Here is a 26,694-nt window from a genome sequence, read left to right as displayed (position 1 = left end):
CTTAAGAGTGAGCGGAGGAAGCAGGTGGAATCTGAAGAGGGAGAGCCGAGTTCCAAACAGCTGAGCAGACATTATGCTTTACTCTTGGTACTGTCACATCCGAGCATTTGAGCAGTTTGGCGCCACCTGCCTCGATGAACTTGACTAAGGACTCTTGAAAGGGAAAGCTGAGACAACAATGAAATAGCAAAGGATGGTTTCTAAATCACCCGGGCCTTTGTTTGGATGACCAGGGATACAAGTAGAGAAAAACAGCAAATTGTTATATGCAAAAAATGCATGTCTATTGCATTTAGAGAAGAGATCTTGGCAAGTACCATGAACATTTGAAGCCAAAGCTATTACAGCACTCACTGCACCCTCCCGCCCTTTACCATATCCCAACTTCATATAATGGCTTTTGGCTTAGTAGGGGTTTCAGCAACGTTTAAATAGGTCAACAATTACAATCACATGTCGACTGTGCAATACACCATCCTGATGAAGTGCTAATATATAGAAACCGCTGAACAGAGTCTGTAGAATTTCGCTGCTGTTTTATAGCCATCACAGAAGGTGGTCTTAACTGGAACCTCCTAAGCCACCTTAGAATAGGTAGCTTGGTATAGGGGACACAGCATTAATGAAAGAAGTGTTAGGTGTGAGATTAGCAAATGGAGAAGACAACCAGGATGCTAAAGTCTAGCACTGTCTATAACAGGGGTCGGCAACCTTTGGCACGCGGCTCACCAGGGTAAGCACGCTGGCGGGCCGGGCCGGTTTGTTTACCTGCTGTGTCCGCAGGTTCAGCTGATCGCAGCTCCCACTGGCCGCAGTTCGCCACTCCAGGCCAATGGGAGCTGTGGGAAGCGGCATGGGCCGAGGGATGTAAACAAACATCGCGGCAGGTAAACAAACTGGCTCGGCCCACCAGGGTGCTTACCCTGGCGAGCTGCGTGCCAAAGGTTGCCAACCCCTGGTCTATAACGTTATACATGCTGAACTTCTGGAAATAGTTTTGGGAGAAGTATTGTCAGAATTTTAGAATTCTAGCACTGCACTACTCCCAGTAACTTTGCCCTTGCTAAGGGACACTTAGAAGAATCAAGCTTGACTATGAAAAGAGGCTATTGTCTTTCTAGTGATGACCAGCCAAAAAATGTCGGAGAGTGACTCTGCGTTTGCGCTAGGGTACCTATACATTTCAAAGGAAAAATTCACCAGATCTACAACATACTGACCTTGACGGTAAACAGTAGGAGCTAACCTGTAAAAGAAAACACTCCAACTGCCAGCCTGAACAATGAGGTCCTTTCTGATTTCCATATTCCAGGACAGTAAAGGGGACACTTAACTCCTCTGGCAACTCATTTCCTTCTCTCTGTAAAACAACTGCTATTGAAACAACTAGCCTCCAGCTGGCGGGTTAAGTGGGAGAAAGCTCTCCTCCGAGGGCAAAACCAGAGCTGCCTGAGCGAATCACCTATGAGCTGTTTGTCCCCCACCAGCCCTCTTAAATGCTACCTCTGTGCCATGGCTGAGTTCCAGCGGACAAGGGCGTGACCAGTCAGGAGATGGCTTCTTACATGAGTGTTGCTGCCAAGTCCCCTAAGCCAGCTGTGCTGTGGAATGAGCTCTCTGTGCTGATGGCAGTCTTTCAGGTCCTGTTATGTCTGAAGATATCCACATTTCCCCTTGGATAGTTTGGAATCGTCTCTTGCGAAGGAAATTCTCATTTTAACTGCTCTTCATCTCCACGAGTGGCTGTTTTAATGGGTCTCCCACCAAACTACCACTCTAGGGGTATGAATCATAATAGCAATCTTTGTATCTTTTAAACACTCACTAATTATTCCTCACAATACTCCTAGGAACCTGCTAAATATTATAAATCCATTTGACTAGAAAACTGAGATACATACAGGTGAAGTGACTTGCCTCAGGCTACACAGTGAGCAAGTGGCAGAGCTCTAAACGGAATTCAGGAGTCCTGACCTGCAAGTCTGGTGTCAGTCCGGTTCCCAATGACCACATTTCCAAGGGCAACCATGACAAGAATGGCAAAGCTGGGGGCAAAGCCATAATGTCATGCAGATAAATGCCTGAACCTCCAAATATATACGAACGTAAAACATTGTTTCTAACACCGCATCTAAATAACCAGCCAAAATTAAAAGCCCTTTCTAGCAGAATTTGAACTCTGGAAGGAGTATTTAATGGATGCCATGGTCAAGGTTGTTAGGAGGAATATAGTTGTTACTCAATCTGCTCAGTTTATCCAGACGAAGATTGAGAAGTGATTGATTATGGTGTGTAAGTACCTTCACAGGAAGATTACATCAGATACTTATGGACTCGCTAATCTAGAGGAGAAAGGCATAACAGGAACCAAGATTAGAAGTTACAGCTTGACAAATTCTAATTAAAAATAAGGCACAAATTGTTGACCAGTGAGGGTGATTAACCATTGGAACAGACTACCAAGGGAGCTGGTGGATTCTCCATCTTTTGTCTTCAGATCCAGACTGGATGTCTTTCCGGAATATGCTCTAGCCAAACACAAGTTATTGGGCTCAATACAAGGATAACAGGGTGAAATTCTGCATTATACAGGAAGTCAGACAAGATGATCTAATGGTCTCTTCCGGCCTTACACAATCTATGAATATGGAAGAGGCTCTGGCAGGTTTAAAAAATGTAAAGAAAGAAGTTTAAATAGCTGGGGAGCAGAGAACGGCTGTACATTGCCCAAGAGCGGCAGGGGGAGGGGAGGTGAGCACAAATGAAAATGAGAAGAGAGTTTGGCCTGAGGAGTTTTGCTTGGGATAGTTTATTTTGAGGGGTTTTCACTTCCTTTCATAAATACTTGCTACATCTTTTATTGTGCCTAGTTTGTGGGGTTGTGCATTCTTCCGTCCAATTAAAAAGCACATGGGTTATTGCTTGGGCCTACAACAAACACACCCAAAACCACTCAGCTTTGAATACTTCTGTTTATTCACACCAAGGAAGTGTGCAGCTAAATTATGTAGACACCTTTCAAATGGATGGGATCATTTTTACTCCAATAGAATTTCCACATGCTCAGCAACCTTCATCATAAGGCTACGTCTGTGCGGCAGCTACCATTAAACATACAGTATGGCTGCCACTTGACCTTGAGTCTAAGATACATTGAAAGAAAACTCTCTGAAATGTGCTTATAAAACCCCCTCCCCCCATGCAAAAGCTTTATCCTCCCAACAGACTCCAAAGACCTATGCAGCTTCCCCCAAATGGAGCCTAGATCAGTTTTTCCAGCCAGGCATTTTCTTCTGTTGTGTGTCACCGACCAAAGAACTCACTTGGCATTAGCTACATATTAACATTCCCTGTATGTTATTTTGCAACCACATTGAGACGAGACCCATCAGTTCATGATTTGTTAGCACCCTGGGAACCCCAAGCTGCCAGTATTTCACTGACAAATGACCTTTTACACCTACCACAGATGTCAATGGTGGGTCCTGGACTCATCTGAATCCAAGTCTCAGTCAAGTATTAGACAGATGCACCATGTGTTACTTACAGACTTACTACTTCTTTATTTTCACAGTTAGCTGTTTGGTTTTGCTTTGCATTTTTTCAAGTTCATAAACCTTATAAGATTGTTATGGAAAAATTAATTTACTATTAAACCTATTCAATCTGTTTCAGAATGGAACAATCCTCTCTTTTTGATTTTCATTTACAACTAGTTCCATTCTGCTTGACTTTTTTTTTTCTATTTATAGCCAGCACAATTTTTTTTTAAACCATGGATACAGTACATATGTAAATTAACTAATGGAAAAATATATACATTTCACTCTGTAATGAGAACCTTAAATGCTATTATTGCCATGGAGGATATATCCCTGTATTATAATAAAATATCAAGCAATAATCAACTGCTAAGATTTCTTTTCCACCAACAACACAGAAATAGCACCATACATAAGATAGTGAGAATCTACACTCCGTAACACAACTGTGCAACTAGAAATGTACAGTACTTTAGTAACAGTACAGAGAGTATTGTTTACAATATGGAAATACCACCACTGTAATCAAAGAGCATCAATCTCTTATGAACAACAAAAAAAAATATCGTCATGGCTACACTGAAATAAACAGCTTTCTTTTCACTGGTATGTAGTAACTGAGGACAGAGCGTAGCTGTAAATTCATAGTAAAAGCGTCTATAAAATGATACAAAGCAAAAGTGCAGAATTAAACATTTTTGTTGATATTTTTGGCCGTTACCAAATGGGACGGGATTTAGGGTCATCAGGAGATCAAGTAATACAAATGGGGCTCTGTTTTTAACGTAGGAGGATTTCGGCTCAGAAATAAATGACATTTTTGCTCAGTCAAAAGAAATCCATCCATTAAACCAGCAGATTCATGTCCCATTATATGGATGCAAACTTGGGGCCCGGCCCCAAACCCCGCTGACGTCAATGGGAGTATTTCTATTGACTGCAGAGGGGGCTGGATCAGGGCCTTGAGGAGGTGAAAAAACTCCCACTACTTAAGAAATCCATTTCTTATCACTCTGAACAGAATGAAAGGGTCTTGGGGTAAATCGCACGACAGCATAAAACAACACAAGTAACATGCTGTCATAAACAGCATGCGAGGATGTGGCATTGCACAGAGTCAAGCCACACGGTGAGCTGAAATCTTACCCTTTAAGAAAATCCCAAACCCTAACAGGGATGCAAATCACTTTACAATGGGGGCCGTGAATGGCAGAGTGAGGGGGATGTCAGTAGGCTGGGGTAAAGGGGTGTAACTTACATGTCAAGGGACTGAATGGGGAGAGTATAGCAGGAAAAACTAACAGGCATTCTTAAGGTAAAGCAGGCACGCTCTGTTTGATCTCATACCTTCTTGCACTTTCTCATTACCTGTTTATCTGCCTAGTCTGTCAATTTTGTTTTTTATACCATGACCATCAATCAGCTACATTCCCCCCACCTCTCTTTCTGCATTAACTACACCATTTTATACTGACTTATGCTATGTGGTAACTTACACAACCAACTATGTCACCTCTGAATTTGGACCCAAGGTTAGAAGTAGGAGGAAAAGGTTTAATTCTGATTTTAAAAGGAACTTACCCAAAGGGCCACCGGTATAACCACCACCAAATTAGAATCATTTCCCTCACACACAAAAACTATCTAGTATGCAGAACAGAGATCTGTTAGGGCCAAGCACTTACAGAGAGGTAATTGTGTACACAAATGTGCCTTTGTGCGTGCAGATCAGCACTTGGGTGCACAAGCCCAGTTGCACAAGCAAGGACACATTTTGCCCATGCAAATGTGGATGCATATGCAGTTACCCATCTGCAGATGGAACTTAGGTTCCTATGTTTGAAAGCTCAGCCCTTAATAAAGCCATAACAAATTATTTCACTGAGCTCCTGGATACTGGAACAGTCTTAATAAGGGAGAAAATGTTGTTTAAAAATGTTAAGTACTAAATGCCTTTATCCCTCGGCACATTAAAGGAAGGCAATAGTAGCAATAACACGAGAGAGAGGCATGAGCCACAATGCCCACATTCGGATCCAGACTTTCCCAATGTTTAATGCTGGGGACTGGGTTTTGTTCTGTGCCCATCTCCAAAATCATAAATATTAACATGTGTCTCTAAAGCGAGTATAATCCTATAATTCACCCATAAGGCTCGGCTGATTTCACAGAGCGTGAGTGTAACCTACCCACGGCACGCATGGCAGCGGAGCTTGGCAAGGGAAAGGATACGTGTCTGAGGCTATGTCTACACTAAGCTGACCTATGCTACGCAACTCCAGCTGTGTTATTCACGTAGCTGGAGTCGACATACCTTAGGTTGAGTTACCGTGCGGTCTATACCGTGGGGGATCGACGGCAGAAACTCTCCTGTCGACTTACCTAACTCTTCTCGTTGGGGGTAGAGTACAAGGGTTGGCTAGAGAGTGATCTACTGTCCATTTGGTGGGTCTTCACTAGACCTGCTAAATCGACCACCGGTGGATCGATCTCAGAGCGAGGATTCCGGCTGTAGCATACACATAGCCTGAGTTAGATATGGCAAAGAGACATTGATCGACTGTAACGCTTACTAAACCAAATTCTGCCCTGTGTGGAGCTCCCATTTAAATCTCAGGGACGAATTCGGTCTGAAGTTTAGACACGTGTAAGACACTATCATTTACACAGCACTCTCCAACTGTCCTGATTAAAGGAACACAAGGTAACAAAGCAAATGGAAACAAGACTGATGCTACAGTTATACTACACAGCTTTTAGCGACATGGCTGTCTCGCTACAGCTGTGCCACTAAAAGTCGCACCGTGTAGCCGCTGTTTCTCGGCTCTCCTGCCGACAAAACACTTCCACCCCCAACAAGCGGCGTTTGCGTTGTTGGCAGGAGAGTCTGGCACACTGTTCACGCTGGCGCTAGTTGCTGGCAAAACTTTTGTCTTTTGGGTTGTTTTTTTCTGAAAGACAAAAGTTTTGTCGTTCAATTGCCAGTGTAGGCATAGCCTGAGTGTGAAACTCTGGCCCTACTGAAGGCAATAGGAGTTTTGCCATTTTGGCTTCAATTAGCTCAGAATTTCACCCTGAAAGTCTACTAACTGCTCCCTTTCTGTCTCAGAAGGATTTATGATGTATACATCCTAGAGAGGGGAAAGATCTGCTTGGTCTCTAAGTTACCCTTCCTGCAAATGCTGTTCTGATCTCTGTTTCGGGTATGTGCCAACCCTAGTTGGTTTCACAATACCCTTAAGAAATAGCATTCTGTCTCATTATCAGATCGAATTCCAAAAATTGGAAAGAGGAGGTTAAACAACCCCTCCCCAACAAACCGTATATGTTTAAATGATTTCCAGCTACTTCCATCTCATGCAAGTGGTTCTGGCTTAAAATTAACTGTCTGCTCCTGGGTTAATTAGCTTCCATTTCTTTAAACTCATTGAGGAGAGTAAGGCACCATAAAAGAAAACACATGTTTTTTTAAATAAAGAGAGGGGGATATGTTTTCAGAACCAGACAGGAGAAGGAATTCCCAATTAGTTTTTTTTTTAATTACATTAAATGGAATGTTGGATAAAACTGTGCTGAGCTTTCTGCAGAAATTTCAGAGACATCCATCCTCTGCTATCGGTTTTCACAAGCTTTTATAGCAAATCCCCCTTTTAAATTAAGCATTTCATTTGTGTGTGTCCCTCCAAGCCCACCCCACAGCATGCTAACTGTTGGGAATTAAGAGCATCAGATGGAAGCCAAGGTTGAAGCATTAAGTAATGTCTGCACGTTTGCTGAGTTATTTGCCAGAGGCTTTCTCCCACTGAGGTACACATGACTTTAGTCAATTTAATCACGTTGCAACTCTTGTCTTTTTTTTTTTTTCAAATGGTAGCAAGCCATCCAGTGGCTGGTAATAATATATTAAAGTAAAAAGCATTAATGAAAAATGTAATGATGTCAAAACACAATAAAATTCTACGTGATTGGCTCCTTGAGATAACTCTTTTTAAGGTGGATGAGTGGATTACTTTGGTACATCCAGTCTGCAGAATTAGTTTCAAGTCTTATTAGGTATGCTTTGGAATCCACCACATTGTAGCAACTCATTAAGTTCCAGTACTCAGAGCTACTAGTTCGTGATTTACATAGAAATAGCTGTAATACCCTAAGCGGCAGCACCAATTCATTAACTCTTCTGCTGCATCTTGTTTGCGTAAAAGTCTCTGCATGTCTGGCAGCAGCGTTGATACCATCTCATGTCCTGGCACAGGTTCTTCTCACGGATCACCCTGCAGTACACTGTCCACTGGTCTCCTGTACACTTATATGTGAGAGCAGCTTCGGACAGAAATAGAAAGAAGCCAGCATGTTAGAGGAGAGCATCCCATGTGTGACCAAAGTAACCCGAGCGCCAGATGAGGGGAGAGATGGCTAATCTTCGTCAATACTGGGATTTGGGTGGCATACTCTATACGCTAAGGAGGGCTGCTGCCGAGAAGATCAGGGCAACAGGTCGGTAGTGACTTGTCTGACAAATGCAATGGAAAGAGCTATCATGGAGAAGACTATTGCAAGGCTGGGCAAGCAACAGCTGGAATTCTCACACTGGATCAGATCATCTGTTAGTGTCCGATTTCTGGCCCTGATTTAACAAAGTGCACACAGCACATGCTTAACTTTAAGCAGGTGAGTAGTCCCTGGGATGTCAATGGGGCTACACACATGTGTAAAGGGAGGTACGTGCTCAGTGCTTTGTTGAATGGGGCCCTTTTGACAGTGCCCAGTACTAGATACTGCAGCAAAAGGGGAAAGAAACCCTGTCACGGGAAAATCATGAAGCAGCCTGCCCAGCATGGTTAGAACAGCCTGGGCAGAGGGGGAAAAGACCAATCCAAAAATCGATGCCAGATTCATAGAAAGTGAAAAATGGGACACGGGAGTCACTCGCGGTCATGACCCGCAATTACAGCCGAGGGTGGGGGTGGGGTGCAGCTTCCCTTTTTAGGCTAAATATTGCAATATTCTACTGTCCTGGAGTAATATTTTCAAAAGTGCCCAAGGCCCAGATCCTCAAAGGTACCGAGGCCCCTAATTCCCACTGACATCAGTGGGAGTTCGGTACCTAAATACCATTGAAGAGCTGGATTTAAGTGGTTTGCGAGGTTTCAAACGTGGCATAGACACTTAGGAGCTGTAACCTCATTAAAAAGCAATGGGGCTTAGGCTCCTGAATGCCTGAGTCACTTTTGGAAATGGGACTCAAGTTCCTAAGTCACTTAGGGTCTGTCTACACGGCAATTAAACACCCTCGGCTGACATGGGCCAGCCAGGGGCGTTTAATTGGCACGAGGCTCGGGCTACCAGGCTGTTTAACTGTGATGTAGACGTTCGGACTCGGGCTGGAGCCCAGGCTTTGGTCCCCGTGAGTGGGGAGGGTCCCACAGCCCAGGCTCCCGCCCAGGCGTGAACGCCTATATCGCAATTAAACCGCCCCACCAGCCCAAGCCCCACGAGCCCGAGTCCGCTGGCATGGGCCAGCTGCAGGTGTTTAACTGCAGTGTAGACACACCCGTAGGCACTTCTGAAAATGTTACTCATGGTCAAAACCACTACAGCCTAAAGCAGTGACGGGGCAGCATTTTATAATTATCATTATTTATTATTTCTTTTACTGTAGCTCCTAGGAGTCTCAGTCCTGGACCAGGACCCCACTGTGCTAGGTGCTGTACAAACCCAAAACAAAAAGACAGCCCTTGCCCCGAGGTGCTTACAATCTAATTCCGGATGGTTTCTGTAGCGTACTGGAGTATTTTTCTGTACGATTCTTATTAATGAGGCTTATATTGTGGAAAACAGAAGTAGCTGTTTAAAGATAACCAAATAAAAACTTGTTTATCCAGAAGAAGAGCAAAACACTCAATGCTGATAACTGGTATATATTTTTGTTGATATCAAGTATCGTTGTTGCTGGCACCGATGATTCCTCCTAGGCAGGTTTAGAAACATAAGCATCCCAAATTACTTACAGATCACTTGCAGGGACTTAAACTCACCACTCTACTAAACAGTTTTGTGCTAAAATGTGAATTAGAATAGATTTCTCATCTGGTCGGTGGGTCAAAGACATTCTTCAAATGAAAACCTTCCCCCACCCCATGATATACTGTACATGCTAACATTTCTGGGAAATATTCTCATATGTTTTTTATGATTTCAAACAAAAGGATTTAGAAGCATTTTGAAGCTCTTCAGCTGGACCAGTGACACTCTCAGTTATACGGTTGTCACTCAGAAGAAAATTTAGCCCATCGTCTTTTAAAGAGCTGTTATTGAAAGTAGTATGGATTTTCAGGGAAACAAATTCCAGCTCAGAAGCCTCATATCTAGTCTTAAGTGTGGTTCTACTTGAAAAAGTGACTTTGTAAAAATGGCTCCCTTCCTATTCATCAGATCTGCCCACCGTGTGTATGTGCAGAGTCCGATCTACTGACTTTGGGGCCAAAACCAAACAGGACTGCTTCTTACGTCTGTGTGTCTGCACAGCTGAGTGTGTGTGAGCTGGAGTCCATTCTGGTACCATCAACAGGATTGTTTAAATTCTAGCCAGTTACATCGGAGGAAAAGGGAGTGCACCGAGGGCATAAATGAAAGGCAACGGTGTTGCACAAGTGTAGTTTATGGCCTAATGTGGCCTGGTGACCTTTTTCACTAGTGATATGTGAGAAGGAAAAAAACACCCAGCTCAGCTGTCAGACCCCAGGTTGAACTTGTGGGGCTTGAGTTAGAAAACGCATCTTTTACTTGTAAGCTTAGCACATTTGACACAGAGACCCAAAATAGCCATGGGATCCCATGATGCAGTATTTACAGCGTCACTTCTGAGTAGAACCACTCTTTAAATGCAGAGTTATGGGATCTCGGCCAATAGACAATTTATCATCAGCAGCCTCAACGCTGCGGGGCAAATAGGGGAGTAGATAATTAAGGGGGTGGGAGAAAGAAAATTAAATTGGAGACTCCTTCCTCCCTGCCCAGAAATAAGTGATTTCAGCAGGTCGCATTCTTAAGTCAGCAACTAATCTGGGGAAGGTCCATCTTCCCACAAAAAAGAACCACCTTTCCAAAAAGCTACAACCCTGGAAAATTCTACCTGCCAAGGCCAAATTTTTTTTTTTTGGACAGGCGAATAAAATATTATTGTGTTCATCATCACTTATAGTGAAGGGCAGGTGAGAAGATTTTGTGCTTGAACTGGATACATTTGCCAGGCTTTTCCATTTCAATTCATTTCCCCAATCTTATTAACCAAGCAAAATGCAACCCAAATCACTAACATTCTCTGCTTATCCCATTTTACCCATCATGTGACAAGGTGTTTGAAGCTTCGAATGATGACTGAGTGCGGGTGAATGCCCTCACCCAAAACTCCCAACCTCCTTCTCTCTGACCCACAGACATGCCTGCCTGCTCCAACCGGTCACTCAGGGAACATGGCTTGAGAGTTCTGGCTTGGGGGAGGTCTCAGGCAGAGTGGATCTATGAAGAATAAAGCATCTCTCTACTCTGGAACATTAATTACCCAGAGATTCCGATGGTCTCCATGCTTCTGTCTTTGATGAGCCATCTGGAATCTCGTTTCTGTAACATTCAGCACAAAGACTGTGTTTCCCAGATACCTGGGCAGGATATATGCTCTGGCGTTTGATGGCTTCAGGATGATTATTTAACCTCCCCAAGAATTGTAGCTCTGCATCCACCCACTCACCAAGTCTGGGCGAGGTAATTGTGTTGACATTTATCTTCTCATTGCAGACCTCTTGGTGACACTGCCTGTAGGCTGCTGGCTTGGATAGGACAGGGCACTCGTTGCCATGGCGGCCGGTGACTTTGTGCATACACTGCACCACACGTGACTGGAGGCCCTTCCCGCAGGTTGAGGAGCACTGGAGAAGAGAGGGACACCTTAGTGCAGTGGTTCTCAACCTATTTACCATTGTGGGCTGCATATGCAGCTGTATATGTGTTGTGTTGGCCACATCCACACAATATAGATACTACCTGTAGGGCGCTACGGATGTCACATGGGCTGCTGCTGTGTGTGGATTAGGCCGCAGGTTGAGAACCACCGCCTTAGTGAGTCACAGGCCAGCCCCTGTGGCTTGGAAAGACACACTGACCACAAAATCGGGGACTGGAGCAAAGGGCACAGTGAACCCCCAGCAAAATTCTGCATGAGACACTCAGCAACCACCAGTGTAATGTCTTTCAGCTACCAAATTTGCCCCTGCTGAGTCTCCAGGCTGGATCATATCCACTAGACCTGTGTGCAGAGAGAAGCATCTGGCTATGTGGTAAGGTGGAAGGCCGCTGCCTTTGTGGCACCCTTCCTCCCCCGGCTACTTCCTCCTTGTGTCTCTCTGAGTCCATCTACAAAGTCCATGGAGCAGGCCTCCCATCCTGAGTCAACAGATTTGGGGTAGTGGCACTTGGTGCTCTAAAAATAACTGTGTGAAGCTGCAGCTCAGGCTCTGAAGCCTGGCTAGGAGGGTGGGCTTCAGCGCCTGAGCTTCCAGCCTGAGCTGCAACTCCAAAGTGCTGTCCCATGCGGCTATGTATAGAGTGCTACAGCAAGCACCACTCCCCTGATTCTGTTGAGCCGGGCTGGGAGGCTCACGTCGGTGGGCTGTGTAGATGTATCTTCTGAGGCTGTGTAGACGTACCTTCTGAGGGCACGCATACCCTGCAGCAGGGGGTGAGCCTCCCTGCCTGGGCAGATCGGCTCGCACTAGCTTGCTAAAAACAGCAGTGTGGATGTTGCGGCTCCGGTGGAGGCTCAGATTAGCCACCCGAGCTCAGACCCAGGGGCTCGGGTGGGAACGAGAGACCGAGCTGGCATCTGAGCCGCAATGTCTGCACTGTTATTTCTACTGCACTACCTCAAGCGGAGATAGCATGAGTCTGCCTATCCGGGCGGGGAGGCTTGCTCCTAACTGTAGTGTAGACATAGCCCAACCTTTTGGAATCTGGGCGAAAGGGCAGGCTGGGAGGGGCAGAAAGGGGACGTAGTTCACCCCACCAGCCACTCAAGGGCATACATGGAAAACGTATATTGCCCCAGGCTGCATTAGCTTCTCCACTGCATGGAATCCCACTTCACTTTCCATGAGGCATCCCAAGAGACCCAGTGGCTCCAATGGAACCCCACTGGCTGAGTTCCTAAGGGTGACCTTTCCACAACACTGACAGTCGAGCAAAGTTCCTGCACAGGAGATCATGTCTCGCAGGTGGTATGGCACTATAAAACAAGACAGGTTAGCAACTCAAGTACTCAAAGGTCTGTCTCTTTCCTCCCACGTACAAAGACTACAGGGGAAACAGAGAAGGCGGAATTTCAATATACAGGAGGAAACATCAGGTATCCAAGTATTCAGCCTCCTCTATTCCTGCAAGTCCCTCTGGCTCTCGCCTGCCTTCCAGGGGGCAATTGAAAATTGCTCTCCATTAGCTTGGCTTTTATTTGCCAGGAGGCCAGATCCGTTTATGTGCTTTTTTTGTTGTCATACAATTGGAGTCCCCCCCTCTCCTCCTGCCCCACGCTCGTGATTTACGAGGTCCTACTTGCAAGATGCTCAACTTTAATAAAGTGAACGCAGCAAGCGGAGTGCAGCGCCCCAGCTGGAGTTAATAAAAGAACCTTGTATTGAAAATAAAGAAACAATGGGTTGCAAGACTTTGGCAGGGTGCCTGTGTCTGCTAGTGCCACACATAAACAAAAAGGAGGAGGGAGGCATCCAAGATGATGTTGGGCTGATATGGCAAAGAGTGTATTGGATTCCTCTCTGGCTTTCCTGAGCACTGTTGGGGTAGCGTAGCTATCCCTGGCCAAGCACCGCCAGTCTCAGGGTGATGATCTTTACTGATTAAACCCAACATTTAAGAAGATCAAAAGGATACACTTCAGGTGGGATGAAGATGGATAGATAGAGAGATTGGCTGGCAGATAAGATGGAAGTACCATCAAACACCAAACCATTGCTTTAAGCCACAACCTAGAACAGGGGCAGTGCTGTGGTGCATTGGCCAGTGGGAGCTCCTGAAGGCATCGTGCACGATACCCTATTGCTGTGGGAGCACAGCCACGGCTACACCTCGGAAAGGGTACACTACTGGTTCCCCAGCTCTTCTGCCTGCTGCAGAAGAGCAGAGCCGAGCCACAGGCTTCTTGCCCTCCCTGTTTTGCTGGAAACCTCAGGTGCTTCTGCTCAGAGAATACACAGCGAAAAGAGCGTGGCTTGGTCCCCGCATAGGAGTGCAAAGAGGGTTTTGAGGGAAGGCTCCTTGCACTCTTTCCCTTCCTTGCTGACCAATGAACGGCTAGATGCCACCTGGCTTCAAATTATTAGAACCATGGAAAATAGGGACGGTGAAACAGTTCTTCTGAATTGCTCTGCACTCAGGTATCACAGTGATGTAAAGTCCTTATCTTTATTTCCAGGAAAGAGTAGGTCTGGGGTAGGTCTTTCCCCAGCATCCTCTGTGGTGAAGGCTATGAAGAATCATTTAGAGTCGTAGCAATGTCCTTATATTCTTTAATTGCTCCCTTTGGTGGCCCAGCGGAAGCACTGCTTCTCATAGAGCTTTCCTGCTTCTGATATAATCACAGAATTCCTTGTTACTTGATTTTACACCGTTAGTTATATTTGCTCTTCAAATTCCATATTAGCCTTCTCACTTCCTCCTAATGTACTGCCTGCCATATTTCACACTCCTATTTACTGACTTCACTAGGGCTGGATTTTCTGAAGGATTCTCTGTTTGGCTTGAATAACCTCTTGGCCTTTACTATTTAGTCCCATTGGTTTATTCCTTGCCTTCCGGGTCCCTTTGTGTTCCGAGGAATGCATGCGTTCTGAGGCTCTATTATTGCTTCCTGAAAGTAGCGTCCATGCCACATGTAAGGGGTTTTAAACAGATGGATAAAGACAGATGGATGGGGGAGTACAAGGAAACAGTGAGACAAACATAATATGGCCACTATTTCTTGATGACTCCACCACAGTTACTTTTTGTACCATCTCCTGCATGTTACTTAGCCTAAGTAAAGAAAAGCCCCTCCCAGCCTTGGGGGCTCTACAGCTGATTGTTTCAAGAAGGAACCATTTAAGGTGTCTGACTGTGGCCCACTATAACATTTGACCAGTTTATATGCAGGGAGCTGGTGTCTCAAATGGCAAAGGTTTCACTAGATTTGGTTGCCACTTTTATCTCTCCCTATGTTTTCATCACATTCTCCTGATGTGGAGGCTGGTAGTATAACGTTACTGGCTTATTTGCATTCGTAGAGTTGGAAAATTAAAATCCAGTACAGATTCACCTGGATGGTCCTTTCCACCCATCCAATGAAATACAAGAATAATCAATTGGATATGGGTAGCAACTGTAATCTTCAAGGTGCTTTACAAATATCAAAATTAATTCTCACAACACTCCTGCAAGGTAAGTGAATAATATACCTCCCTTGGACACATGGAGAGGCTGAGATATATAAAGATTAAAATGACGTATCCAAAGCCATGGAGTTCTGTGTCAGGAGAAAAACATGGCAGCTCCATGGCTCTCAGTCCTGCGTCTCTCTCCATGAGAGTCTTTTTTTTTTTTTGGCTTGCTATATTTTTTAATATTCCGACCCAAAATGGATTTTTCGGAGAAAGTGTGTTAATATTTTCAGCCACTGAGTTACAAATGTTCGTGAGCGAGTGTGTGTGTGTTTCTGTCTGAATCTGTTAGGCAGCAAGGAGGGCAGGCCATTAAACTTTTTCCACAGACACTGCCAACTCCACTCCTTAGACAAATAACAGCAGAGTTTTTGCCCTAAGCAGTTTGATTCCTACTCCTGGGAGACTGGGATCATCACCTATGCTATACAATTAGTCTTTCACAGCCAGGAAGACAGATTTTAACATCTTTCTTGAACTCTTCGGGCTTGGCAGTTAAAGTAGGGTTGGACATCTGGCTTATTTTAAGAAGAAATTTTCAACTCTATACTTGGCTAGTCTCTTTACAAAGGAATTTCAATAGGAAATAGGAATAGATACAAATGACATAAAAGGTGGGGGATTGGTTACTCATGCTGTACTGTACTCAGAAGAGATGATACTGTTAAAAATAGCAGAGAACTCAAACTCGAAGTGAAGCTTCCCATAAAAACTCCTGGCTCCTCTTCTGCTTCTGGGTAAGTATACCCATTGCTACAGCACCTCTGCTCCCTCTGGAGGAAGGTGGCTGCAACCTCCTCTCCAATGGGAGATTCACAGGCAGCCAATGCAGCAAAACTCACTCCAGAGAGGGGTGTGGCCTGAGCTGCTGGGGGTGTATGGAGTCAGCTCTTCCTCTAATGCAGCTTCACCTGGTGCAGCTCCATTGTGCATGCTGCTTCCCCACCATGCCAGAGGAGAGCAGCAGTGGAAAGTCTGTCTGCCCTGCGCCAGGGATGAAAGCTCTGTGGGATTCAGAACCCCTACTCCAGGCACTTAGGCCAGATGTGTGCTTAATATATTTAAAATATTTGTCAGCAAACACTGGACTTGATTTTTTTGGTCAACATCAGACCATCACTTTATTATTAGCAAAACAGTTTGCACCTGTAGGGCATCTTCTTGAGGATCGAAGGGCTTTACAAGTACTGATTAATCCTCAGAAGATGCCTAGGTGTCTACATGGATGTGGAAACTGAAGCTTAAAGGAGGTGAAATGACTTGCAAAACTTGCTGCATCAGTGGCAGAGCCAGGAACAGAACACAGATCTCCCAAGTCTTTGTCCTTTAACTACTACTAGACCATGCTTCTCCTTTAAAATGCCTTTGTTCCAATATCGAGAGAAGAGCAGGGGCAGAATACCCCATGCATTCATCTCGACGTATATACAGCTCCTTTGTGGATGACGAATGCCTCTGTTGTCACTGGTAGAGGCTTTGCCTCAAAAAGGTACTTCTTGAAACAGAAGGTCATGGCTTCCCAGCTCAACCAATTCTGCCAACACATTGAGTTGGTTGGCAATGTTTTTAAGGGACTGGCCTGTTCCCGAATGAGATAATTCAAGATGACATCAGTGATGGTGACTGGCTTGAAAGCAAGTCATATTAATTAGTTACCACCCACGCCCTTGGCCTCTGGTGTTTAAAGGTATCTGCTTCTTTCCAGTTCTGCTGAAAGTTACTGGAGCCAAGGTGTCACATTTTACTAAATCTGCCTGTACAGTTTAAGAATTTTATATTTGATTATTAATTCTCTGTATGTAACTTTACCAAGCTGCAAAATCCATTTTGAACGAGAAGCCCCTTTGCCTTCTCTGTTGTCTGTTTGCTTCCATGTTGGGCTGAAATTCCAAGGTCTGGCAGCAAAACAACAACAAAAGAGGGTCATTGACAAGTGTTCTCTCACTGACATGGAACAGCTCTAAACAACAGCCAGCCTCCCAAGCAGAAAAACTGGTTTATCAGGGGAGAGGTAACCTAGCAATAAAGTCATCTGGTAGGGGGGTCTCTAGTAACCTGAGGAGGCTGATCAGTAGGCTACCTGATATTTTTCTTCAGCCATTTTTTTCCAGCTCAAGCAGTCTGGTGAGTGACTGAGAGGAGGTATTTGACTGTCTGTGTCTTCCCAATTCTGCTAAAATTACTGGAGACATGGTATGACACAGTGGTATCTCCAATATCTTCTATCTTGACTCAGAGTTCAGAGTTCAAACACTTCAGGATTTTAGGAAAGGGTGGAAAGTATTCCCCCCCCAGCTGTTCTTATTTCCTGCATATGTAAAAGTCAGAAGGAAAATGAGGCAAGTTCCTAGAAGGGAATTTGTGCTGATTGATAAATGTCTTGCCAGCTCAGTGCTCCCTGGATTTCAACAGTCCTCAATGTGGGGGGCTAAGGGTGAGGTGATGAGACTTGTTGCTCCAGTCCCTAGTGTCAGGCTTAAATCGAACATTGCTAATTTAAACTCTTCAGCTTCACAGCAACTCAGCAGCGAGCACGTTCATAAACTTCAGGGCAACTTCTACTGCTGTATAATTAATTATGCACTGAAGAATGAAACGTCTGTCTTTCCGCTGATAAGATCTAATTAGCCCAAAGCATCCTGTAAGCTATTTCTCAATATTTCATAGGGAAAAAAAAAATCAGAAAACCTATCTGGTCTTGTTAGCAGCAATCTTTCTTTTGAAAAAACTTTTGTCAAGTGACTGATTTGTTTAATTTAATCAAGAAAAAATGTCTGCTCCTCTGACTCAGTAAACTGAGTTGGAAGAAACAATAAATTATAACAGAAAATGCTCATGGCGGATGCAACAGTACCTCAGAACTTTAAGAGAGGCATAATTTTTTCCAACTGCCTAGAGCTGTGCTTTCAAATTGAAGCCTGGATGACCTAAAGAACAAGACAGGACCAGCGCTTCCAGCAGGTCTCAATGCATAATTAAACTAGACTTCCCCATTCTGAAGAGCCCCATTATCTGCAGAGTTCAGAAGCTGAAAGTGGCCAGTTTAAATCTATTCTGGAGAAGTAACAGTGCTGCAAAATGCTTTGTGTGCAATATGGTGCACAGAAATAGAGAAATGTGACCGGTTTAAATTTGATCTACCAGTAAGTTTTTAAGGACAGATGTAGAGACCAGGATGTAGGCAAGCAGGCCTAGTTATGGAAGTCAGGGTCGGATGCCAGAAACCAAAGCCAGAGTCAGGGTTGGTGTTGGGATCAAGAGTTGTGCCAAAGGTTGAGCTGGAATCAGTGTCAGGAGTCAGACTGAGGGTCAGGACTGGAGTCAGAGTCAGACAGCCGTGCCAAGGGTCAAGGTGGACTCCGGAACCAAGAACCAGTGCCAGGGGTCAAGCATGAGTCAGAGTCAGAGAGCAGGGCCAAAAGCCAAGCCAAAGTCAGGGTCCAGTACCAGCAGTACATCAGTTCACTCAGGTGTCCAGACAAGTTCCTGGGCCTGTGGCTTAAGTACTGCAGCCGGGTCAATCCGTGGGGCTGGTGTCTGCTCCAATCAAGAGCTTTGTGAGTGGAGCCTGTGGTGGGCGAGTTCCGCAGTGCCGTGAGGTGGTGGCATAGGCGCCGACTCCATGGGTGCTCCGGGGCTGGAGCACCCCCAAGCTCCCTTCTCCTTGCCTCCTTCTCCCCCCTGAGTGTGCCACGTCCCCGCTCCTCCCCAGCACTTCCGGTCCCCCCGCTGCCTAACAGCTGTTTGGCAGCCCTTAGGGCTTTCCGGGAGGGAGGAGGAGGAGTGGGGATGCGGCACGCTCAGGGGAGGAGGCCGAGAAGAGGCAGGGCAGGGGCGGGAACTTGGGAGAAAGGGGTGGAAGGGGGTGGGGCTGAGGTAGGAAAAGGCGGGGTGGGGAGGGGACTTTGGGAATGGGGGTAGGGCGAGGGCGGAAAGAGGCGGTGCAGAGGTGGGGGGGGTTGAGCACCCACCCGGCAGAGGGGAAGTCGGTGCCTATGGGCAGTGGTTGTGGTCTGGGCACTGCTTGAGGACCCATGGACCTAGGTTTGAGACCTGCAATCCCTCACAACAGGACCCTATAAGAAATGGCTGCAAACTTTGTGCTGGGTAACAGAAGCCCAACTGTGAAATGTACATGGGCCTACTAGCCTATATGGGTCCCGATTCCAGCATGCTTCGTTCTCCTTGCAGAGATGCGTTTGCACTCAGGCCAGGTTCCCAGCTGATATAAACAGGCCTTGCTCCATCAGTTTCCCCATCTGCAAGACTTTAATGGAGCTATGCTGATTTACACCAGCTAAGAATAGAGCCCTTGTTTTTAAAGAATTTCTTGGGCGCTTGGGCTAGTCTGAACACTCTCTTTAGTGATCTATCTAGTAATTAATGGTGCTTAACTGCAATTTACAAACAACTGAGAATTCAGACTGAAGATTCTGCTGGGTGTGTTTACATTTAGCGAGATACTGTTTATCTTCGCCCTCTATGTACCAAAGATATTCCTCCCGCACCCCACCCCTGAGTCCCCGCTAGATGGAGAACTGCTCATCTTAGAAAACACTGAAATACTGCCTGTCAATCCTTGCACTGCCTTCCTTGTAAATACAGTGAGACCAATGACTGGACACTTTGATGTTAACTGGTCTTTAAAGGTGTTCTGGAAAATTGTTTCCTTAATTCCAATTTGGATATCATAAATCCTGAAAGGCTGTTAGAAAGAATACAAAATTATAGGGAGTCGCCAACAGATGTTTCTACAGGAGATATCTGTACGTGCAACATCTGTCTGAGTAGCACAAAGATGCACTGATTATCATGGGCTTTCAATCTGCATAATTACCCTCAGGCTGAGTACCATGAGTGATAAATGGTGAATTACTTGCACATACCTCTTATTGAAAAAATAATCCTGGATTCTTTAGCAGAATGTCAGGGTAACTCACGAATTAGAACAGTATGTCAATGATTAAGCAGCTCTGCCTCTTACACTTTTTTTTATCCTCCACATATTATTTTTGTTTTCAAAGTTAAAATAGTTGTGATGAAATTCCCTAAGAAATCCATGGATTCTGGTGGAGGCTTTAAAGAATCATAGACGTGCACGGCTGAAAGGGATCTCAAGAGGTCTTGTTCAGCTCCCTGCACTGAGGCAGGACCAAGTATATACCTAGACTTTCCCTCACAGGTGTTTGTTTTTAAAGATCTCCAACGATGGGGATCCAGAAGCTCCTTTGGAAGCCTGTTCCAGAACTGAACTATCCTTATAGAGTCAGAAAGTTTTTCCTAATATCTAACCTAATTCTCCCTTATTGCAGATTAAGCCCATTACTTCTTGTCCTACCTTAAGTGAACGTGGAGAACAACTGATCACCATTGGCTTTAGAACAGCCCTTAACATATTTGAAGACTTATCTGGTCCCCTGAGTCTTCTTTTCTCGTGAATACACGTGAGCAATTGTTTTAACCTTTCCTCATGGGTCAGGTTTTCTAAACCTTTTATCTTTATGGTAGCTCTTCTCTGGACTCTCTCCAATTTGTCCATATCTTTCCTAAAGCCTATTTACCCAGAACTGGACACAGTATTCCTGCTAAGGCCTCATCAGTCCCAAGCAGACTGGGACAATCACCTCCAGTATCTTACATACGACTCTCCTGTTAATTGCTGGCTCATATTCCTTTTGTGATCCACTCTAACCTCCGGATGGTTTTGAGCAGTACTGCTGTCTATCCAGTTCTTCCCCATTTTGTATTTGTGCATTTGATTTTTCCTCCTGAAGTGTAGTACTTTGCACGTGTCTTTATTTAATTTCATCTCATTGATTTCATATCAATTCTCCAATTTGTCAAGGTTGATTTGAATTCAGATACTATCCCCCAAAAGTCCTAGCAACCCCTCCCAGCTTTTATAAGCCTACTCCACTCCATTATCCAAGACATTAATTCTCTATAAGAAAAATGCACTTAAGGAAGTAGCCCTTTTACTTAGAACAATTATTCTTAGCAATGAACCCAACGTTCTATTGTTGGACATCACAGCCAACCTCTGAGAACCCCACTAGACAAGAACACATTAGGATGTGCTCCATTTCAAATGGAATACTAATGACTATGGCCTTCACGCTGACAACAATCCTACTTTATTAGTAATAATAATAATTTGTATTACAGTAGCATCTATTATTATGATGATGATTATTAATTTGTATTCTTGTAGTGCTCAGGAGTCCCAGTCATGGACCCAGACCTCACTGCGTTAGGTGCTGTACAGACAAAAAGCCAGCAGACAGTTCCTTCCCTAAGGTGCTTACAATCTAACTATAAGACAACGGATGGATACAGTCACACTGATGGGGGAATACAATAATGGCCAGCATGACAAGCGGGAGACTCAGCGCCCTGACTGTTGATCAGGGCCCCGTTGTACTATGCATTGTGCAGAAAAGAGACAGTCTCTGCAACAAAGAATTTATAGTCTATACAGGCAAGCCAGGCAAAAAGTGAGAGGGGAATCAAGGTGCAGAGAGAAGTGAAGTGGCTTGGCCCCAGGTCACACTGTAGGTCAGTGGCACAGTCAGGAATAGAATTCAGGTTTCCTAACTCCCAGACCGGGGCCCTGTGTACTAGCTCGTACTACAAACCTATTGTCCCCTGTCCTTCTATTTTCTTTTTAAAGACAAGGGGTGAAATCCTGGCCCCCTTGAAGTCAATGGTAAAATTCCATTGCCTACAGTGGGGCCAGGATTTCACACAAGAAAATCAGGGTTATGGATCAGGTGTTTTTTATGCATTCAGACTTGCTCGATCACTTCACCGAGGGCTGCATTTTCAAAGGAGCTCCAACGTCATCTCGAAAACATCAGGGTCGGTTTTGCATGTGTACGTTTTGCCTGGACAATTTTTCAATGTTCAGTTGGCCCGTGTGCAAAGTCTCAAGCTTTTATACTGCAGAATACATTTATGGATTCATTAATTAGTTCTCCTCCGGTGCTCATCATCAGAACATCCGAGAACCTCACAATACCCTTATGAGGTAGGTAAGTGTTACGGTTCCTGCTGCGTAGGAAACTGAGGCACAAAGCCACACAGGAAGTCTGTGGCAGAGGTGGGAACACAACCCAGATCTCTTGATTTCCAGTCTAATGTCAACCTTCCTTTCTCTTTTGAGCTGCATCTTTACAGCACAAGTATCAAAAGCCTTTATCTTTCAATACCACCTATTTCTTATCTCCAAGAACTATTGCTCTCCCAAGACTGATGTCAACAAACCAGGAGGTCTGGTCCCTGCTGGAATGCCACTGGGATAATATGGAAGAACAGACCTTACAATTTTGTGTTTAAATCTGTAATTGCTTGGACTAACAAAGATGCTAAGCTACCTTTAAATACACTAATTTGCCTGCAACAATGCAATCAGTTCTACTTATTAGCAGGATGGTCACATTTGACATTACTTTGGCTCAGACATTATCTGATTGCAGTAACTGTATGGTACATTATGCATTTCTTTGGGATGTTTTTCTAAGGTTTAAATATCTCACAGGCACTGACAATGACACCCTGGTGAAAGCGGAGCAAGCTCTGGAATTACCTGACAGACACCTCTCAGCTCAGGAATCAGTCAGCACTTCAGCGGATGAAGCAAGCACATTCATAGAAGACTGTGGGAACCGCCACACGAAAGCAGCTCTTGAAGTCCACATCCAAGTTTTAGAAATGAGTGAAAAGCAATGCCTTGGATGAAACAAGCATTTCAGGGAGCATCCACCTTCATTCGTGTGTGTCCCCCGAAGAGCAAGCAGATTAGCATCTCCCTGGGGCTGGTTACAAAACACCCCAAATCCCTTGAGAAGACAGTTTTGCAGTGGCAGCAGGAGCATGGATGGGTGGAGAGTGGGTGGGCCAATCAGTCTCCCATGCCCAGTGGACTCAGACTTGAGTGAAAATCCTTGAAGAAGTTTGTTGCTCCTTCCCTTGACCACGTTGAGCTATTTGTAGAGAAAGGCCTTGACGACCTAGGAACTGGCACCAGTTTAACTACAGATGTGTTTTTAAACTGGTGCAATCTCTGTGTAGCTGCCCTTATTTTGGGCAAAGAGTGGCTTATTTCATAGAATCAGAGAACCACAGGGCTAGAAGAGATCGCAAGGGTCGCCTAGTCTAACCCCCTGCCAATATGCAGGATTTCACGTTAGCTTAATGCGGTAAAAATCCAGAAAAGGCTACACAGCAAACTCAGGGCACAGTGAGTAGAAAGAAATTCCAGTAACAATTCCACTGACAGTGAAGAAGAAAGAAATATCACCAACAGTCCTGGATCATCACCACGTCTAAACAATCCTTGTGTGCAAAACTCTGATTTCACGCCAAAAGCCTCAATGCAATGAAGCCACTGGGAATTCAGTGTTGTAAACAAAATCCACTTCACTGTAAGAGCAGACGGGCAAAGCCAGGGATGGTTTCTGCTTTGTAAAACCAAAGCTACGGCTGGCTAAGAGCCATGTCTCTTTTACGCTAAACTCGCCCCCAAAGGAAGTTGAATAAATAGTGACCGGTTTAACCCATCCCCATGTAAAATGGTTCCTTTCTACTCCCTAAACCTATGGAGCCAGAATTGCATCCTTCCTTTTGTGTGCTTACTCTGCAGTGGGGGATCCCCCTCCTGTCGGGGAATCCTAGGCTGGTGTAAAGCTGATACATCCAGGTTTGTGCCATCTGCTCCCAGCCCTCTGGCACAGAGAGGTGTTGGGGGTGCGCGGATGACTGGAAGGGTTGTGGCTTGAGCTTCCGGATTGCTGGCCAGCAGAACAATCTGTAGGGAACTATTACTATCAAGATAACTTAGAGTAGGCCTTGGGGTTGGTAACTAGGCTTTGCGATGTTACACTGGAGGCTGATCTGGCCCCGGTCAGCCCCAGGACTGGGGAAGTGGAAAGTTGGCTAAGAACCACATTCCCTCCCCACAGCTGGGTCCTACACAGAGCACATCTCATCCATGTCATTTCAGTTTCTATATTCTGCATGCTTCTTAGGGTAGCCAACTAGCAGCAGACACTCCTCTGGCCAAATTTCCAACATCCACTTCTGTGCAACAATTTTGCATGTGCAAACTGCAATTTGTGCACGCAAACTTGTGTGCAATCACTACCCTATTTGTGTGCCCGCACAAAAATGGGCACACACCCACTTTTGCAGGGATATTAGTTGTATGTGCAGAAACGGGCTGCCAGCTGCGATGCTTGGCTTCGGATCTAAATTACTGTCCACCTCTTGTAATTTTCAATCCAGAAATGTGAATTGAAGAAGAAAAGTTATTTTCCCCCAAGGCATAAGAAGATGAACTTGATTGTGACCTTTATCAAGAATTAACAAGTTGTCTGTGGTTTATTATAAACAGATGGCAGGTCAAGCGGTGACTATGTAATGAATGCTGTAAAGAAGGAGAGTTTGCTTCTCTAGTCACAACAGCTTTGAATACACCTCCTAAACTACAGCTGGCGTTGATTTGCTCTTCTTATCATGTAATGTGAGGTAATCATCAAGGGCAAGGAGAACAGAAGGATTTTCTGATGTTCCCAGACACCTGTAACTCAGAAAACATGCCTGTCCCTAGAATTAGGAAGAAAGGCTTGATTGTACAGTAGTCACTGAAAGAAAAATGGCTCTTAGTGCACCGCACTGTGTTTTTATTTCTTTTAGAGAATACAATTTACTGCAAAAAACTGCCAAAATAATTCATTTGCAATTAGAAAGCCCTTGTTACCACAATCATGACTAATAACCCGCGATCCTCAGTATGAAACATTTCAATGTTTGGCATAAAAGCAATGCTAATCTAATAGGAAAATAGACTCCCTCCAAATTTTAAACATTCGCCTGGGATGAGTACCTGCAGCCAGCATTACATAGGCTGAGAAAAGGACTGGAAAGAAATTGGCAACTGTTGATTGCCTGGGATGACAGGTGGCTATGGGTAATTTTTCAAATGTGCTTTATCATTAATGACATTATTTGACAGCAAGAACATTTTTAACATCACATTTTCTACTAGGGCTTTGCTCTAGTTTGTTCCAGTCAGTAAGGGGTCTGGGTTCCCATGTACCCTCTGAGATCCGTGCCAGCCAAGTGTTTGAAATAGAAATTGGTAAAAGAATGTTTCTTCCCCAAATCTCTTTTCCCCACTTAATACAGTCTCAGCTCAGACATTTATATTTGTCCTGAGAACCTGGTCCTTACTAAACAACACCCAAGGGTCTTGCTCAACACAGTAGGTCAGATTCTGATCTCAGTTACACTGATGTAAATCTGGAGTAACTCATCTGACTAAATTAATCTGGATTTACACTGTTGTAACTGAAATCAATATCTGACCTACTAAGTTAAGTGGCAAGTATCAGAGGGGTAGCCGTGTTAGTGTGGATCTGTAAAAGCAGCAAAGAATCCTGTGGCACCTTACAGACTAACAGACGTTTTGCAGCATGAGCTTTCGTGGATGAATACTTGCATCCGATGAAGTGGGTATTCACCCACGAAAGCTCATGCTGCAAAACGTCTGTTAGTCTATAAGGTGCCACAGGATTCTTTGCTGCTTTTATGTTAAGTGGGATCCTTGGGTTTTGACCAATGGATTGTAGGGAATCATTATAGTCAATTACTCTGGATTTACATAAGTGTAAATGAGATCAGAATATGATCCAGCAACTGCACCTTTCCTCCTTTAAAAGACTTTTTTCATGAGACTATGAAATATATGATATGATAGGATATGACTGCTAGCTTGTTGCCTTGGGGAAATAAACTGCATGTCTAACGCTCCATCTACCCAAAATGTCAGCACTAAATTTTTTTGCGCCCCCAATTCTGGGCTTCCTGGATATAATCCTCTTGAAATAATATAACTAAATAGTGGAATTGGGAAACCAGAATCACTCTGATTCTGCTGCTGACCCCAAAACTAAGACACTATTCACAAGGCAGAAACAGCAAATGTCAAGCTGGTATAAACCAGTGAAACAAATAAACTAAGTCAGAAATTAAAAAAAAATCCAGAAGAATAGTGAATCATTCTCTGACTATTTAAATATTGCTAGTTCCAGTTATACCCTGAAAGAGTCCAACAGCCAACTGGGGAAACAGAGCATGAGGAAAATATCACACTTGCTGATTTGTACCTGAGTGATCTCACTGCTTCTTCAATACCAGACTAGGAGGGGAGTGGAGAAGAGGGAGAAATTTGGGGGACGCTTGGGGAGCTGAAAAGCAACTCCCTAGCACTGTTCAACTTCAGGCAACACTTGATGTTTGTCAGCACCGTGGTCGACCCAACATGCTCCTGAGCCAAGTCAGAAAAGCATCACTGCATCATTCAGGATGTACATTTTCACTACATGACTCATGATGGATCCTGGATGCAAGGTCAAGGACAAAGTCCTTCAGCTCACTCCCTCAAGTGCAGCCTAACACATGCAAACAGGATAAATTATGTACACTATTAAACTTTATGTAACAACCTGCATCTTTTAAGAGAGTGCAGTAATTTACCAGGTTATCGGGAGCCGTAGCTGAAGTTAGTTCACAATATATTTAAGCCATCGTAGTTCATCAATGTCCATACTGCTAAAAAGCAGTACCCCTGGAATAACTAGCAGGTTCAAAACATATTTTTAAAATTTAAGCTTCAG

The 26,694-nt window shown here is 44.5% G+C and overlaps 1 protein-coding gene across 2 annotated transcripts in view; it reads right to left on the bottom strand.

The window, feature by feature from the left end:
• Nucleotides 1-2,874: 2,874 nt before the first annotated feature.
• The window catches only part of ADAMTS17 (ADAM metallopeptidase with thrombospondin type 1 motif 17), a 268,096-nt gene continuing 244,276 nt past the window's right edge, over nt 2,875-26,694 (bottom strand). For both annotated transcript variants that reach the window (XM_044980674.1, XM_044980672.1), the window contains exons 23-24: nt 11,290-11,467; nt 2,875-7,862 (exon numbers count right to left, since the gene is read on the bottom strand). In XM_044980674.1, coding sequence (XP_044836609.1) covers nt 7,711-7,862; nt 11,290-11,467 — 330 coding nt within the window. In that variant the 3' untranslated portion in view covers nt 2,875-7,710. The remainder of the gene's footprint in view (nt 7,863-11,289; nt 11,468-26,694) is intronic.

The sequence above is a fragment of the Mauremys mutica genome, chromosome 11 (assembly GCF_020497125.1).
Source record: "Mauremys mutica isolate MM-2020 ecotype Southern chromosome 11, ASM2049712v1, whole genome shotgun sequence".
Lineage (NCBI taxonomy): Eukaryota > Metazoa > Chordata > Testudines > Geoemydidae > Mauremys > Mauremys mutica.
This window is presented reverse-complemented; position numbering and strand designations above follow the sequence as displayed.